The sequence below is a fragment of the Acanthisitta chloris genome, unplaced genomic scaffold (assembly GCF_000695815.1).
Source record: "Acanthisitta chloris isolate BGI_N310 unplaced genomic scaffold, ASM69581v1 scaffold3432, whole genome shotgun sequence".
Lineage (NCBI taxonomy): Eukaryota > Metazoa > Chordata > Aves > Passeriformes > Acanthisittidae > Acanthisitta > Acanthisitta chloris.
In genome coordinates this window covers 29,144-47,596 of record NW_008662014.1, presented here as the reverse complement: position 1 = coordinate 47,596, position 18,453 = coordinate 29,144, and the positions used below count along the sequence as shown (strand labels likewise).

Here is an 18,453-nt window from a genome sequence, read left to right as displayed (position 1 = left end):
AAGAGGGAAATAATTTCTAATAAATTTGAATAGTACTTAGGTAAACAACAAAAGAACAAATGTTCCCAGAGAACTAAAGCATGTCCACCTCAGTCAAATCCTGAGGCAGCAACTGTTGTAAACATTGATTACAGTATCATTTGTCCAAGTAAGCTTTAGCCAGCCCTCAGAATTAACCATGTTTGCAAAGATTATATAAAGCAAACCAAAACTTACACAAATCAGATACTTAATTTGAAAATTTTTCACCTCCAATAATTCAAATGTCAGAAAAAATACCATAACTAAGTGAAACTAAGAAAATCATGACATGGTTGTTTTCTAAAAAAGGCCTTTGTTAGGTAAGTAAATATCAAGCTATGTTTTTGATAAAGGTATTTCAGCAATATCAAAATCCACCACTGCCTCAACAGCAAAATAGAAAGCCACCAGTAGGTGCATTAGATCTTTTCTGCTAATGGTTGGGACCAGAGATATCTCTGCTCCTAAGATAAAATTATAGGATTGAAAATTAAAACCAAGAAAAAAATCCATATCCATTGCACTAATCAGACCAGAACTTCCATTTTTTATTTTCATTATCCACAGCCATAACAATTAAAAGCTGCTGGATTTTTTTTTCAATATACATATAAAAGGTAAAGTGTCCATCTAAAGACACCATTAAAAGAGCCTCATCCACATGTTTTTCTACACAATAATCAGTTGTTATAGATTTATATTTTTTTATGAATTAAACTGCCACAAAAGGGACTACCTGAGAATCCTCATAGCCAGACAGATAATTGACTGGAGGTTATTGAAAAGAGAAAGCCACTTTTAGCCATATAATATCCTTCTCTAATTATGTAATAATTTTTAGCAGATCTTTTCTCTCTTCCTCTGACAACTGATTAGATGGTGAGGCTGAACCCTGTAAAGAGATTCAGCTTTTACAAGTTACTCTGCCAAGTAATAGCAAAGAGCTGGAAATTACTGCCATTGTGAGTTCAGTTTAATATATTACACTCACTGTGTTAGACCAATTGCACTGATTCTTTATTACTGGCTATTTTCCCTTGGGAATCACGCAGTATATTTTCTAATTTACAGCTTCATGGCCACTTAGAAAAATATGGTTACATGATTCCTCCTTTCCATCACATTTCCCTTCTTACAAGGACCTCATATTGACTGGGAAAAGATGTGAATGTTCTTGTTAGAACTTATCCTCTAGATCCACGTGCAGTTTTCACCTAAGACCACCTCACTGATAAAAAAAAAAAAAAATCCAACCATTTCCACTTTCTTCTCTTCATTTTCAACTTCTTGCTCCCTGTTTATACAGGCAGAAGGCTTAATGCTTCACTTTGCTGTACAGTGAACTGGATCAGGGAATTGATTCAGATTAAAACTATGTAGAAGTAAAGGTGAGTTTTAACCACAATCAGTTTTCCACATGGAGAGTTGTCCTGGCAAAGAGAGAGACAAGCAGGATCAGGGGCAGAGGAAGTTTGCACACTGGGGGAACCAGAAAACTTAAGCTGCTTCAGTTTCCCTCAGCTTATGTTTATAAACTGCTTCACTTTATACCAGGTTAAAACTCAACTGAATTGCACTGTTTGATGCAAAAAGTGAAAGGCACCTTTATGTATATCCACACTGCAACCAGTAAAATTAAGTTTGTAGCTATTAATGGGCTTCAGTTTTCCAGTGACACTTGGCTTACAGGTTTTTACAGGAGCTGTCCAAACGCTTTTCATCCAGGTGAGAGATGCTATTATTTCTAAATGGTAACTGACAGTCTTGTAGGGTATTTATAAAGATGCTTCTTCTAATCTGTAAGGTATAATTTACAGGTCGTTTCCCCCTAGCTGAGCTGTGTAATCATCAAGCAAGTATTATTGAATTATCACAGTAGCACACCATGTTAGAGGTTTTCGTTTAGATGGGTTAGTGTGCAGTAGAATTAAGGTCCATTTGTCAGAGCTCACTTGACAGGACCATGCAAGCACTTCCACACAGCAGTTCTGTTCACTTGGCCAACAGCAATATTTTACACTAAAAAGCTGGCACAATTTTTCATTATTCAGATTAAAACAAGCATACTCAGATTAAAACAAGCCTTCCAAGTAGAAAAATAATTATATCATAGTTAGCAATTAAATGCCGCGTAGTAAAGCACTAAATGCTGACATTAAAATTTTGCTTTTATCATATAATTTATCAAATTTTTAGTGTTCTTCAACAAAATGAAGTACCACAAATTACATAAACATTCAAGACATTCTGAATAGCTGTCCTTGTCACCCAAATTCTCTGAATGTCAAATTAAAATTAAATCATATGCACTTACAGTAGAAGGATGTATATAACCAATCTGAGTTGTATCCAAGATAACATAATATTTACATATACCACAGTGTGGCTCCTAATTATCTAGCGTGTGGTTTTGACTGCAAAATATCTACATATTAAAGACCTCCTGAAAAGGATTTCACTCATATTGCTACAATAGTGCTAAAACTACCTAAAAGAATAAGGCAAATAAACACAGTCTACTAACAGATATATAGACTAAAATAAGGCAATACAGCCTCTCACAGAACCAGCCACACACACTTTGATGGGGTTATTCTGGATTCACTCTGGAATTTCAATTAGGTTTCAAGTGAGGAGAAAATTAGTCTTATTCTATTACTTACACCCTTGTATAATTTGGCCCCAGAAGACCTTATAGAATATTGATAGAGCTTAAAGATGTTAGTTTTGAAAGCACAGCAAGAAATAGCCAGTGAAATATGACACAGAATTTAAGGGTATGGCTCGGTGCCTGAGCAGAATTATACCTTCTCACAAGTATGTTTTTCCTGAGAACCAAAACCTAGGGAAGACCATACAGAGCTGCATAATTCCAACTTGTAACTGACATGCCATCAAAAATTACCAGTCTAAATTTAAGAAGAGATTGTGTCAGATAGTTTAAATTTTCTTACATCCCAGACACTTACACTGGAAAGAATAGAAGATCATTTGGGCAAAAATTTAAATCATGGATTGTTATTACAAAAAGAAAACTACAAAACTAGTATTTTCTTTAGCTCTTTACAGATGAAATGTTTTATTATTTCTGGTTTTAAATGAATTTGTGACCTTGCACAAAGACAACCCCTCCTGAACAGTGTCATTGAAATACTTTTTTTGATGTCTCAAGAAACTCCTATGTCAGAATAAAGGGAGGTAACACTTCTGTAAAATGTACAACAAAGTCCTGACAGCCAAAGGACAAGGTAGGGCTCTCCAGCACAGCCAGTTAATGCATATCCCCAGCCACATGACACAAATCTGGGCTCTGACTCCCCATTCAGCCATGTGCAGCTTTGGAGATACCAACATACTTGTCAATTGCTCATTATACGTGTAGGTGGGATAACCCACACGAAGTGACAAGACTAGTACAGATGAGGTATAAATTAGGCTACAAGAACATGCTATATTTAGGATACTTATCTTTGAGAAATGAAGTTAGGGAGTCATAAGCTTGAGAATGTTTGGGTTATTTAAGCACATCACAGTTAATCTGCTGCATAAATAACCTTCACAGAGCTCACTGTGAAAAACAGGTTATTTCAAGCTAGCTAGCTTGCCCAATCAATTTGAAACTTCCTTAACAGTAAAAAACCTGAACTAGAGAACTCTTATTTTCAACTCCATACTAGCTTCCAGAGATAAAACCAGAAAAATAATACCAAGACAAATATATTGGTCTCCCCACCCCCTGACTCTTTCATAGAAACATATCTCCATCCTCAACACACTTGTACTGTTTCATTCACATGGTGAACAGTGTACATAGTAAGTATTTATAGACAGACAACCTGCAAAAATTGTAAAAAGGCAGAGCTTACTACACAGTTCAATAAATGTTACAAACATTTAAAGATCACACATATATGCACCTCAAGGTTTTGGATCACATACTGAAATTCTGAACTACTTTTGCTGAAATTCTACTTCCTGAAATTCTTATACCACTTGTACCAAAAGTCTTTTTTGATAGTCAGATGTTTTAAGTTGGGAGAAGAGAAGGAAGTCTAGGAAAAGAGACAAGAGGTCTGTGTAGATGAACCAGGAGCTCTGAACAGATATGAAACATGAAGAGCCAGAAGCAGGGACTGGTGACCCAGAAAAAATATGGAAAACTGCCTGAGTGTGCAAGGAAAGAATTAGGAAAGACAAAAACCCAGCTGGAGTTGAAAAAGAGTTTCAACAGAAAAAAAAACAAACCCACACTCATGAAAAATGCATGCTCACTGCTGACTGGGGACAGGGATCTGGTGACAAAATACATTGAAAAAGTCACAGTACTCAGTGCTTCACCACATTGGTCTTTACTGGAAAGATTTGCCTTTGCTAATCTCAGGTCCCTAAGGTGAGAGTGAAAGTCTGCAAAAAGGAAGACTTGCCCTTAGAGGAGAGGAATCAGATTAGGAAACATTTAAGCAAACTGCATACATGTGAGTATGTGAGGCCTGATGTGTTGCACTCTTGACTGTCAAGGCTACTCTTGGCTCTTGAAAGGTTGTGGCTACCCAAAGAGGCTGCTGAGAATCAGAAGTAAGCACACTGCTTCACTCTTCAAGAAGGATGATCCAGGGAACTACAGGCTGGTAGAGGCCATTTTTAAAACATTAAGGAGAAGGTGGTGCCTGGGAGTAGTCAGAAGGGGAAATCAAGCCTGATCAACCTGATAGCATTCTACAATAAGATGACTGGCTTGATGGGTAAATTGAGAGCAATTATTATTTAGCTCGCAAAGCTTTCAACAGTCTCTTGTACAATGTCGCCAGACAAAATTACGAAGAATGCACTGGAAAAGTGGACAGTGAGGTGGATCAAAAAACTAGTTGAGGCAGGCAATTACTGTTTAATACCCTCATTAATGATCTAGATGTCAAGATGGAGTGTGGCCTCATGCAAGTTTGCACATGTTACAAAACTGGGAGGAGCAGTTGACAGAATGGATGGCTATGCAGTTATTCAGAGGGATCTTGACATTCTGAAGAATGATGCAAAAGAGGAACCTCATGAAGATCCATAACATATGCAAAGCCCTGTGCCTGGGATGGAATAACCCCAGGCACAAGTGCACACTAAGGACCAACAGGCTGTAAAGCAGCTTTGCAAGAAAGAACATGCAGGTCCCTCTAAACAAAAAGATCAGTCATGAGCCAGCAATACAAGTGTCCTTGTGACAAAGATGACCCACAGCCTCCTGGGCTACATTAAGAAGAACACTGCTAGCAGCTTGGTTACTCAGTACTGGCAAGACACATATAGAGTGCTGGGCTCATGTATCCAAGTGACACACTGGCACGATGGAGCAAGTCCAGCAAAGGTCTACAAAGATGTTTATGGGATGGAAGCATCTATCATATGAGAAGAGGTTGAGAGAGCTGGGTCTCTTCAATCAGAAGAAGAGAAGGTTCAGGCAGGATCTTATCCACATGTGTAAACAGTTGCTGGGAAGAAGCAAAGACAGAGTCAAACTCTTCTCAGTGGTGCCCCAGGAAATTCCAACAAGACATCAGGGAAAAAAAGCAAAGACCACACGCTTTTCTGCCATACAAACAGTAGGTGGTCAAACACTGGAACAGTGTTGTGCAGAGATGGTGTGCCATCTCCATCTTTGGTGATATTCATCACCCAACTGGGCACATCCCTAAGCAACCTGCTCTGGCTGACCCTGCTCCAAGGAGAGAGGGTACAATGGGATGATCTCCAGAGATGCTTGCCAGCCTCAGTCATTCTGTGATTCTGTGAAGAGGTGAGAAGGAAGAGACTGGCCAACACCCATCATCTACAGTATAGGTTTAATTTTATTCCAAAAGTGAGTAACCCTCCTTCCTCATACCAGACATTTTGTTCATACCTGAACACACTGGTTGCTAAGGCAAACTGATGTTGTTACTCCATGAGGGATTAAAAGCTAGTAAGACTATTATCTATGCAATTTATCTAAGAGTGCTTGTACAATTGTTTTGCTTATTTTATTTTATATACTTGAATCAACTAAACTTGATTTGGTGACCAGACAAGAAATCACATTAACATGATTTGTTTATGTTGCTGCTGTTGCTTTAAACAGAAATAAAATTCTATCACACTGAGAATAGAAAAGGTTGAAGACTTCTCTCCTAGATGTCTATATTCTTGATTGGAATTGTCTTTGCAAGAACAACAAATGCAAGTCTATGTCTTGCTCCAGAGCACTTTTGTACTTAAAACATTACTTCTTGAAGAAAAATTAAAATATAATAGAGAAAGATCAGGTTTGAAATAGTATGTGTGTCCAACAGTGATTCAAGAGCAGAGCCAGAAGCTCATCTCCCTTCTGATTTTTACATCAAGGCTAAACACGGGTGTCAGATTGGATGTGGGATGTTAATGCCTGAATGCCACGAGGTCTAGACTTCCATCCTTCCTTCCTCCCTCCCTTCCCTCTCTGTCACCAAGAATTATCAGAAGCAGCTATTCTACACCAGTTCAATTCTAGAAACAAGATTTATAGAAACACCTTAGGAAGATGTACCAATAATTATCATCTCTTTTTACCACCCTTTAGCCTTCCACAGATCTGTCCTCCTAATCATGTATTTATACCGTGCTCCATTATGCGTTGTATTTGAACTCATAAGCCAGAGCAAGTCAGAACAACCCAAACTCAATGACTGGATAAAAACTGAAATCTTCAGCCACAAGTACACTTTATGATACCAAAACTTCAGTGAGTTTCAAAGAAAAATCAAGATCCACTTAGTATTGTGTTCAATGAAAGAACTTCTGTTTTTAAAATCAGCATGGTACATCTGGCCTTTCTCTCATTTTGGCCATTCCCAATTCCTTTAAGCAAAAAGGTTAATTACAACATTTTAGACCCTAAATGGGTGATACAGTTTTCAAAGCCCACTCCTCAATTTAGCATGAACATTTTCAATGGCAAGAAGAAATTTTTTAATGTGTGAAAGAGCTGTTACAGTGCAATTATCTGTCTTAGCACAAAGCCATCTGTCCCAAAAGCAAGTAGGCAAAATATTTATTTTCTCTTAAATTAATATAGAGCATGGGACAGAAAGACTAAAGAGGTCAAATGTGCCTCTACTTACTTGATTCCTTTTGGTATGGAGCTTTGGTCTTAGAGATGTGAGAGCCTTGTATTGGATCCACTAGATGGTGCAATCCATCCTCTCCATTAAATGCATTTGAAGTTTATACACAAGGAGTTAATTTTTAACAAGGAAAAAGTCAATTTTAATGCCAATCGAGGAAATGTTTATTACTGGAAGAACAAGGCACTAAACAACGTAGGGGTTCAAGAAAGATCTAGGCTTGAAACTCACACATATTAGCAGCCAACATCTCCATCTCAAGAGAAATATGATTTCACTCAATTTCAGAGTATATAAATGAAGTTCAACAAAATTTTCATCACATGAAAAAAAGTAATCAGAACAGCGATCTTTAAATTATTTAAGTAATGTCAACAGGGAAGTAATCAACCCAACAGGCTGTTAGCAGATTCACTGACTGATAAGATTGGCTTTCAGAGGCATGGTAGTATTCAAAATGATCTAAGATCAGTCTTAAATAGTTCAGAGGTAAAATCAGTACTCACTAAGACAAGAATCCATTCTGATATCTCCCTTTTTATCCATAACCTTGACCTAAAACTGGTTAGACTTTTCACTTCTAATTCCTGGTCCTGGTATGGGATTAAGCCGAGATACAGAAATAGAAAAAATTACTGCTAGGTAAGGGGGTGAACTATCTCAGTGACAGGATACAGCCATGATCTGGATCACAGCCAGACTTTACTTCAACCCTCACCAATTTCTCAAATGTCTGAGGTCTGCTGAATCATTGAAGGAGTCCTTACAGTGCTTATGACTTTCTTGGTGACTATTTACCGTGAAGAATTGCGTGCGCTGCCAAACCAAGTTATAGACTTAGAAAGCAAAGGATGGTGTTTCACTGTCCTCTCAGAATACGGAACAGCTGCAGTGCTTTCTGCAGGACAGGCCTAGTGAAAATTAGGAGACCTTCAAAAAGTAATTTATTAGTCCTCTTCTGGCAGATTTTGGTGGGTTTTACTCTCAACAATTCCTACTTTATCTCCTCAAACAATGTGTTCTTTAACAGGGCAATGAAGACTGATAATTCATGAAACCTTAGACCCAGAGAATGGCCTGGGTTGGAACGGATCTCAAAGATCATCTAGTTCCAACTCCCCTGCCAAAAGCAGAGACATTTTCTGCTAGACCAGGCTGCTCAGAGCCCCATCCAATCTGGCCTTGAACACCTCCAGGAATGGGGAATTGACATAACTGACATATTCTGCAACAGCCAGAAGTCTAGCTTTTGCAGACTAACAAAAAAATAAATAAATTAGGTAATTCACCAACATTGGTCACATATTTTGCAAAGGATAACCCCTAAAATTCAAAGAAATATCTAAATTTTGTCTTCAAATTAACATAAATTGCACACTAATACATCAGAAAACAGGTACCAAACTCCACTTTAGGAAAATAGCTCTACCAGATATGATAAGCAACTACACATCAATAGCAACGTTGCTAAAATTAGCATGCTATTTCTTAACTGAACATTTTTCTTTTGGGTATTTTCCTTTCAAAAAACATTACTTTGGAAAAGAAATACTTATGGAAACACGTCTGCCATGATGAAATGTCTAAAATGTCACTGCCTTTTTGATGATTTGTGAGCCTAGCACTATAAAAAAAATTTGGTTCTTGATTGCACTAAAGAATTTAAAACCCTTTCAGAAACACCTATATCTTGCTTAATAGAGCATGGAATGAAAAGATGGAAAGTTAGTCTAGAAACTTACTGAATTGTATAGAGGACACTAACATCAGTACATTTAATAGCATCTTTCCACAGAGATCTTCATAATACTTTTGCCCGTTATTATTTTGTGTCATGCTTGCATACATCACTGACCTTATGGAGTGCAGGAGCCATTACTGGCACCAAGAACCCATTGTAGATGTAATTCACAAGCTGGTTACGTATCAAGGGATGTGCCACCTAAGAGGGTGAGGAAGAGAAAGACAGAACAGTTCCAGTATGATTTAAAACAAGACAGGGCACAGACTACTATTATCCACTATCTAAACCCATTCCCACCTAACAAGACATGTTCATTTGTCCTTCTCACCAGCATTTGCTATGATTCAGGTTCTTAAAGACTGCTCCTTCTACAGAGAAATATACACACCATGTTTAATTACAGTAAGTCTGCCAAATTTAGAGACAAGGCTTTTCAATCTTCCTACATGCTGACAAGGATGAATGGATGGACAGAAAAGTGTGTATATCCATGTAACAAAGAAAGATTTGGAATTCTAAATTTAGTTCCCACAAACTCATCAGGGTCACCTGAAGGTAGATTTGTCATTGTTAACTTGTCCTCCTGCAAGGTGACAAAGCAGAACAGTTGCTTTCCTCTGGTTTAAAAGTTGACAAACTAAAGCACTCTCTAGCTATGGGGTAAGAATATACTGTTCACATGCCCTTCTCTCAGCCACTGTACAACAAATTACAACAAAACCTACATTATTCATCCAATAGGATGATTAGGAGCTCTAAAAACAATGAGTTGCTATTAGCAGCCAAAATTTTACTTTTGCATTTTGGTTTTGCAATAAAAACAGTATCAATTCCATTCAGAAGCTTTCGAGGTTAATATATTCTGTTTGAAGTTCACATAGAGACTGGAATGTCACAGCCTACATGTGGCCACAAATACATTCTCCCACTTGCAATTCCTACCATACTTCCTTTCATTTGTAACCCTTAATTTGGAAAGGGGAAGAGAAATGGTGGTCCTTCCTACCCTGTGATCCAGGGAAAAAATAGTAAATGGCAAGAGGTCTTGGCTACACTGTCCCTTTTTAATCTCTGGCTTAAGTTTTTGGGTCAACACAGAAAAAGCCACACCACAAAGGCCATTCCACGGCAAAACGTCCTCAGTAACTGAGCTTTCAGTTCAGCTGAAGAAAGACTACACAGACAGAATCAAGCAGCAGTCAGAAACTGCTCTTTCTGCATGTCAGCTGGAGATCCTTAACCATTTTGAATTTGTTTGGAAAGTAGTTTTAAAATACTTCATTCTTGTTTAGTTTTTCTGCAGTACCCTTTATATAAATTTTTTTAACAAAGGTATCAAATACAATCTCCTGCAAATGTAGATCTGTAGAATAACTCAGGTTAGACTCCAAAATGAATATTGTCTCCTCTTCGTGTCTAAATATGCATGTTAGAAATCTTGCATATTGCATTTGAACAAAGATAGTTACTGTTATTTTTGCTTGTTCAATGCTTGAATAGTCAATCAGTTCCTTTACTGTATTACACACACATTGCATTAAAATGTATCTTTTATTTAACAGGAAATGAGACTAAATTTTTAATCCTATCCAGCACATTTCTTCAAATAACACATATATCCACACTTTCTGTAGAATTCTTATCATTCTAAATGAAATACTGGACTAGGGTCCTACAAGGTTTTCTAGCCTTTAAACAATATCCAAAGGCAAAATATCTCATTTTACATTTAGATCAAAAAAAAAAAAAAAATCGTAAGGGAACAAATAAAAAAATCTTGTAACAATGAAATATTAAGAACAGAGTGGATTCAGGCCAGGCCAATCTGAAATGAATTTATATTTCTATGAAGATACCTAAATTCTTCTTGGAAGGCTTTCTTTATGTTGCACCAAGAGGTAAAACAGACTATTTTCACTGTTTACTTTGGAATGCTATTCTGAGAGCTTAGACAAACACAGATATAAACCCCTAATTTTCCCACATGTAAACACATTCAATTTACTTTTAATATCAACAGTGGTATTAAAATGCAATAAACTTTTTTTTTATTTTACCAGAAAATCCTCCCAATTACACAATGAAATATCAAGCTTTTATTTGAATCATTTGCCACCTGAAACCCAAAAACATACAAATTCATCTTTATAACCAGGACAGACAAAAAGCATTCATTTTATAAGCAACTTATTTTTGTGTAACTTTAAAAGTCCATGCCATTAACAAAAGTAAATAAACTTCTGCAGCTGATATAAGATACTACCACTACAAAAGAACAGGCCAACCCTGCTCAATTACCTGTATCACAGCATTGCAAAATTCAAGGGAATTCATGAACTGCACAAGGGCTGGTGTCAAGAGCCAGTCATCTTTCAGCAGACAGTGCCATTCTTCTCCTTTTTCTTCCAGCTTTGTAGGCAAAGATGAATAGAGGCCACTTAGTCCTGTTGCTAGCACCTGTGTTTCAGAAACAGAAGAGGAAATAAGTTAACTTTCCAACACTCCATCTGCTTGAATAGCAATGCCACAAATGGTTTCTCCTACTACTTTTAGTAACATAAGAGAGCGGTAAGATTAATTTCATTTCCTTTCCAGAGAGTCCTGTGGAGAAAGACATGAATATTTTAAAGAGCCTTCCATATAATATCCTTCTTTCAAGATCAGGTATTTAGGAGAAAGTGATGGAGAAAATCAGGATTTATTTTTTTTTTATAATTCCTCCTAAAATAATCTTCTAAAATAATTTTGCACTTTCCTTCAGTCCCTTTAGAAACAGCTATCACTCTCATATATCTGCAGGTTATCTCTTGTTGGTGATTTGAATGTTACTGCTTACACCTGCCTATATGAAGTAATTTCACTTGCAAATATGAAACATTAGAAATGAAGGGGGGAAGTGCCCCTTCAACAAAAATGATGTCCAGCCTCACTCAAAACATAGCTATATATGTTGACTTCCATTCCCAGGCAAACTCAGTGAATCCACTCAAAGATTCATAATTTCTCATTTTTCTTTCTTATTTATTTGGAAGATGGAAGAAATAAAGGCTGAAATGAGTTACTGTTTAAACATTGTTTCCAGTAACATTAAGGTCTACAGATGATTTCTGTAGAATATCTCTCTGAAGCACAAGATTGCACTTCAAGTTACAATTTAAAACATATAGTTTCAAAAAGGCTTTTAAGTTTTACTGAACATATCTAGGGTATAGTAGTTTCAGATTAAGTTTTTAATTATTGAAGTTATTTGAAGCGAGAAACTTTCTGGCATGATTTTTACATAACTTCAGGATAATTTTTAAGATGATTCTCATTTTAATGGGCACATTAAAACTCAGCTTGAGTTGGAGATACATAAAAAACTAAGAAGCTAGAGGAATTGAGCAAAGCTTAATTTGTACAATCACATTCTTGTATACCCAGAATCTTTTTCGAGCTTTTTTCCCTCTCTTTCTCACAGTATAAAAGCTCAGAAAAAAAGTTAGGAAGAAACTACTTGGCCTATAGAACTACCTACACATAACCCACAGAAACACACTCCCAAACCCAGGCTTCAGACCATTCTAGGAAAGAGAGAATTCTGAAGAGAGAACTTGAGATCGGTTGTGTTGCAAGCTGTTAATTAATGCACACTTGATTTTCCATTGTCTGCTTAAAATTTAATTGCTATTCATAAACACATAGTACTCTCTCAGTAAACAATCTGATTTTCAAAGCTGTGTACTATCCACATTTCTTCTTCATATGGGTATTAGTCCTTAAGCACAAGAAACTGACCTGGAACAGAACATACTACTCTCCACCATAAGGAGCAGTGAACTCACAGTCAATCAATGTTTTGAATTCTTTGGTTTGTCAGACTTACTGAAGTAAGAAGTGACAGATGTAGCTGCTAAAATCTGTAAAGTGTAGAAAGCTTCTATGGCTCTATGAAATTATGTTTCTTAAGGACTGAGACAGAGTAACCACTGGAAGCAATTTTGTCTCTTTCAATAAAATAATTTGAAAATGTTCACAGAAGTATATGATGACATAAACAGGATTACCATTTGGAATTACCAACAAAACTGTTCACATTCTATAAGCAGACCTATAAAACTACATCTATTTTTACAAGCATCTCCAGCAGTTTCTTTCTCACCATCAAGTCATGAGTCCCTGCAAACCAGTTTCCTTGATTTAGTTACCTTCTTTTGACTCACAGAAGACACTGACTGACTGTGATTTGTAATTCCAGACACATTATGTGATTATAATGTGTTGTTAATGCATAATCAATCACTATCTGGACAATTACTTCCTTTTAATAATTCCCTTTCCTCCCACATCCATAGTCTATGCAGCCTCAACTTTTCAAGTACATTGCATAGCCATCCCTCCTCCTGCTTATTTGTTTTCCTAAGCTGTGAGGTATTTACAAATACAAAGTTTTATAGAGACACTTTGAGATGTTATGCTGCTCAAAATTCTTTAGTACCATTGTTTTCTTATTATAATGCTGAACAGATAATATCTTCAATCAGATTCAGGAAACTTTCAGGTCAAAACACGATTAAAAAATAATATGGTATAAAATCAAAAAACTTTGCCCAGTAGTTTGCCTACATATTCTGGGTTAAAAACATTTGTTTTTGATGTATCTTACTTCAGCCTGTCTGCATCCTGCTTTATAGTTTATTCATCCACAGTTTTGAATACTGTGGAACTATGAACAATCCATTTTTTAAAAAGCTACTCACTAAAGTTAAGTCAAAAATAGCATAAAGGAAGACTTTGGGCTCACTCTGGCATGGATCTAACATTGATCAGGGTATATGAGGCGGCAGAGATTGTGGCCAGACCCCAGCCCAGGGGATGTCTATACTACGAAATAGGACACAATAAAGGAAAGTCTACATGCCAACCCAGCCCCAGAACCAGAGATCACACCAGACAATTCGGCTGCCACCCAAATGCTACCCCTGTTGGCACAGGACTGCACTGTTTTGCAGAGTACCTGAGGCAATACTTGCACTGATTTGAATCATGTACAGCAATGTCACTGACACCTACAGAATCTCCCACCAGAACAAAATCTGTTCTTCAGCTCATCACAACTCAAATTCAAAAAAGATATTTTGCTAGTGAGCTAAATCTATGGCATTACATTAAAGTCTTATTATAGACTTAGGCCAGTCTCATTACTGTTCAGAAAAGTCTGATTTTAGCACATTTTGACAAGAAGCTTTCCTAATTGGAATGATTGTCAATCATGGCTCCCTGCTGTTGAAAGCTGGCTCTTATCTTCAGTGTAATAAGGCTGATTTTTTTTATTTTTTTCTTTTATTTTTTCTAAATTAATTGGAAGATGTAATTATAGAAGTTATAGCATGAATCCACTAATGGTATCTGTCTTGGGGACAGTTTGAGAATCAGTATCACGTTTTTCAGCAGCTTCTATTAAACAAGGTTAACTGGAGTCTCTCATCACACACACAGTATTTACAACTGACAAAAGAAACCATTTCAAAGTTTTGTTTTGGTCCTTGTAGGCCTCCCCCAGCCTGCAAACATGGCCTTACCCTGCTGCTCAAAGCAATCTCAGAAGAAATGGAAACCTACAACTGAACAGCTGTCAGGCAGTGTTTAAGGCAGGGATTCTAGTGCTCTCTGTTCTACAGCTCTCTGCTTTAGTAGCTGTATAAGGCTCTTCACCACTTCAAGTTTTTTTTCTGGCGTTTATCAAATTGAAATGCAAGCCATGCAGAAGATAAAAGAATCAGTCCCAAAACTGACATACTTTTGTACACAACTGGCAACTTTTGCACAGAATGATATTTGGGTTTGAACACTTTCATTTCAGATCTCAAACTCATTTTTGTGGTAAGGCATGAAGAAGCAGGTGTTGTTACAGCACTCTGCTTTAGGTTTAAAACTGCAGTAGGACAGCTTTGTTAGCTAAATTAGATTATTTACTTAACAGCAAAGGTTTTCTGTTCATGTATTGATTGATTTGATTTGCCAGATGTAACAATGCAACAGCACTACCAACTTTTGTAATAGAGAACAATATAGCAAGATGGTTGTTTGCCTGAGACAGCCACAGAAACATCCAATTCTGTGACAATGAGCAAATCTCCCTTCTATCTTGCCAAAATACTACACTTGTGTAACACTCACACCATTTTCACACTTGTTCATCTGGTGTCAGTGTGGCAAGCACCACTTAAGATAGTGCTGCAACCAGAAACAACCGATGCAGAACACCTTGTTCATGTTTCTCATTCCCTTCAGCCCCAGAATCTCAAAGGTGCCGCACAGTGAAACACAACAGGTTTCCCTCACACCATGTTCTGCTATAACTTCCATCAGGTTCCCAGTTCAATTCACTATGTGACTGCAAAAACACTTGTGCTGGACCAAAAGCACAAGACACTGGAACGGAAACAAGAAGCAACTGTGCTTGGCATTAGGGTCAGCTTAAACATAATTACCATTTGTGAAATAGTTGTTAGCAGAAACAAATGTGTTACAACACATCTTTATCAAAACTGACAGAAAAGGATTAAAGGAATGCAGGGGAGACAGTTTAGCATTGAAGACCACACAAAATAAGAACAACTTACTGGGCAAAAATAGGTGTTTTCTGCTATGTGCTTTGCAACAACGTTGTTTTCTGCAGACAGAGACATTATGAAAAGCAACGCATCACGGGCCTGTTGGCCTACTGTTCCTTCTCGATGGATAAAGGGAATCAGCAGGGAAAATATGAGGAAATTGGCAGCTCCTTGGTCCTCACTAGTGTGGAAAAACAGTTCTAAAATTGAGGGATCTTTGGCTATTATAGAGCAGAGCTGGTTCAAGAGGATGACCAACTCTGTTTCCACTGTTGGAGTGGCTGTACCTGAGCAAGAACTCAGCAACATCATCAAAGGCTTCAAAATGGGCTTATGATGCAGTAAAGGCTGATGAGACTGAGTTACTAGCATTTCATACATTTTGAGTTGCTCAATTTTTGTCTCATCGGTGAACTGTCGCCGTAGGCTCCAAAGGAAAAGCTTCTCCATGATGTTTTCCGAAACCACAAACTCCAGAATAGGCCCCATTGAGGCATCCTTCACTTGCTCCTCGATTAATAAGAAGAGCATGTGCTCCACATAATTCTGAACAGTGCTGGCCTCATCAGGTGAGATTGCCCCATACTTTGCCTGGGCGTTTTTCAAAGGATCATGCTTCTCTAAGATTTTCAGAACCTGAAGAGAAACAAGGGCAGAGCAGTTTGAATGCATTTGAATAAACACATGCTTGACACTATAATGAAAAAAATTAATCAAAATTCTTAACACAAAAAGCATAAAGTTTTTTTACTCTTTCAAATTTAGAAAGCTTGACAGAAAAATAAGTTTCACATGTGGCATATATGAGGTCAAAGCCTAATCCATTTGTTCACTTTCAGTTTTTAAAAAGCAACTAAAGTTCCCATTTGTCCTATTGCTGGAAACCAGAGGTTCTGTGAAATAGGGATAAACTAAGTTTCCTTGGTGTTCAGAAATTGCGTTTCAATGATGTCTGGGTAGGTTTCTTTGTCATAGAGGACTGAAATCAAAGGGCCTGCTCTTCTAACTGCACAGGAGTATGTATCATGAGATGATTTGCAGAAGGAGTAGCAGCAGAAGCCCATGGCCCTGGTCTCTCCTTGCCACATCTTACAGGATACCAGATGGCCACTGATGCCCACATACTCTTGCAACTTTCAATACAAGTATAGGATTGATAATAATTGTCATCCAAGCACTTATAACCCTGGATTAAATCCTGTTCTGCACACAAACAATGAAGCACATTCTCTGTAAAACAACCATCATTTTTGTCCTTTTGTGGAGGATAATTGCCACAAGACCACAAAGGAATAGTGGCTCCCCTAACATGACAGTATCACTAGAGTTGAGTGAGAAAAGGTGACTGTTGAACAATGGCTCCTCTGACTCTGGAAACATCTTAGAAACACCATCATATGTCTGACTTGCTTCTTGGGAGAGCCAAAGAACAAAAAAAAGCAGCAGCACAGAAACTAATTTTACATAAACCATTAGTTATTCATATTACTGCAGCAAATAAGATCTTATATTATGGTGCTCGGAGCAAAACATCTTTGCCTCAAAGCAATTATAATCCTGATGACATGCAAACAGTTTTTAGAATGTGCTGAACTGCATAATCTACATCTATCCATAATAAACAACACTGCATATAGCTTTGCACTATGCATCTAATATACTTTACAAAAGATAGCCAAGCCTTACCCAGCACAAGCAAAGGAAGCACCAAAGTTTGCAGCACCGTACAAGGCACAGCAAATCAATAGGAAAGCCAGGAAGAAGGTCTAGGCCTTCTGTAAGATATCACCATGTCCTACCACTTCCCATTTAGACACAAATCCAGAGTTCAAAGTGTGATTAGCAAAGGCTAACCATACCTTGAAAGGTCAATTATCTTTGCATTTTAAAAATATTTCAGTGTCATCTTCTGCATTCTGCATGAAAGACATTTGTTCCTGAGCAATTCAAGAGTAGCCCAAAAGAAAGAATGAAGCAAACTCCTATTAATGCAGCTTACTTCAAATCAATAAAACTAATTAACATTACCTGTGCCCAGTGTGTTCTAAACACTATCATGCATGTTTCTGGGTCAACACCCTGCAGGCTGGGAGCCTGACGAATTCTGCTGATACTGGTTCCAGAGGACATTATAAATTTTCCAAAGGTCAAGCCAACTAGGCCATGCTGAACTTCTTTTTTAAATCCTCCAGTGAGCTACAGATATTCAAGCATCATGATGAGACTGATATTGTGTCTTGAGCTTTGGTATCCACAGAAATCTGTTTAAAACAAAAATAAAAAGAAACATACATATACCTATGCACATCATATTATAGTGTATAACTAAACCAAACATACTTAGAACACGAAAACTTTTTTCTTTTAATTCAGTTTGAGGATAGAATTTCTTATAACACATTATATGGGGCCATATTCTCAAACTTTTGCTCATGATAATAGCTTATAATGCTCAAACGTTTGAGATCAGTGACTGAAATAAGGTGCTACTGAAATAAATAAGTGCAACAGAAGCTTATGCAGTAAACATTTTATGCCTGTGTCACTACATTTTCCGTGTTTTGTTATGACATTTTTGCCATCTGACCATGTCTTTCTTCAGAGTTGCTTAGAAAGTAATGTTTCATAGACTACACAGGTTAAAAAAAGTACAGGTTATTTCGCTATTTTTTAAATGGTATTTCCAATAATAAATATAATGACAAATTCTTAGAAGTTTTCTGCCACAAACCATATCATGAACTGCTGAAAACATCTGTAGAACACCATATTGTAGTAGAAGGGTGCATCTGTGTCAATACCAAAGTAAACAAAACCAAACAACATAAAAGATAAAACCTTCATGTAGCCAAAGCCAAATAAACTGAGATGTTGTATTAAAACAGGATCAGACATTGAAACATTCATCCACTATTTAATATCCTAGATATCTAAGTATCAAAGTAGTTGCACACCTGCAGGCAAA

At 37.2% G+C, this 18,453-nt stretch overlaps 1 protein-coding gene across 1 annotated transcript in view; it reads right to left on the bottom strand.

The window, feature by feature from the left end:
• FAM160A1 (family with sequence similarity 160, member A1) overlaps positions 1-17,618 on the bottom strand; it is a 36,172-nt gene extending 18,554 nt beyond the window's left edge. Inside the window, exons 1-4 of the mRNA XM_009070419.1 lie at positions 17,517-17,618; positions 15,498-16,124; positions 11,191-11,349; positions 9,004-9,090 (exon numbers count right to left, since the gene is read on the bottom strand). Coding sequence (XP_009068667.1) covers positions 9,004-9,090; positions 11,191-11,349; positions 15,498-16,124; positions 17,517-17,618 — 975 coding nt within the window. The remainder of the gene's footprint in view (positions 1-9,003; positions 9,091-11,190; positions 11,350-15,497; positions 16,125-17,516) is intronic.
• Positions 17,619-18,453: the final 835 nt, after the last annotated feature.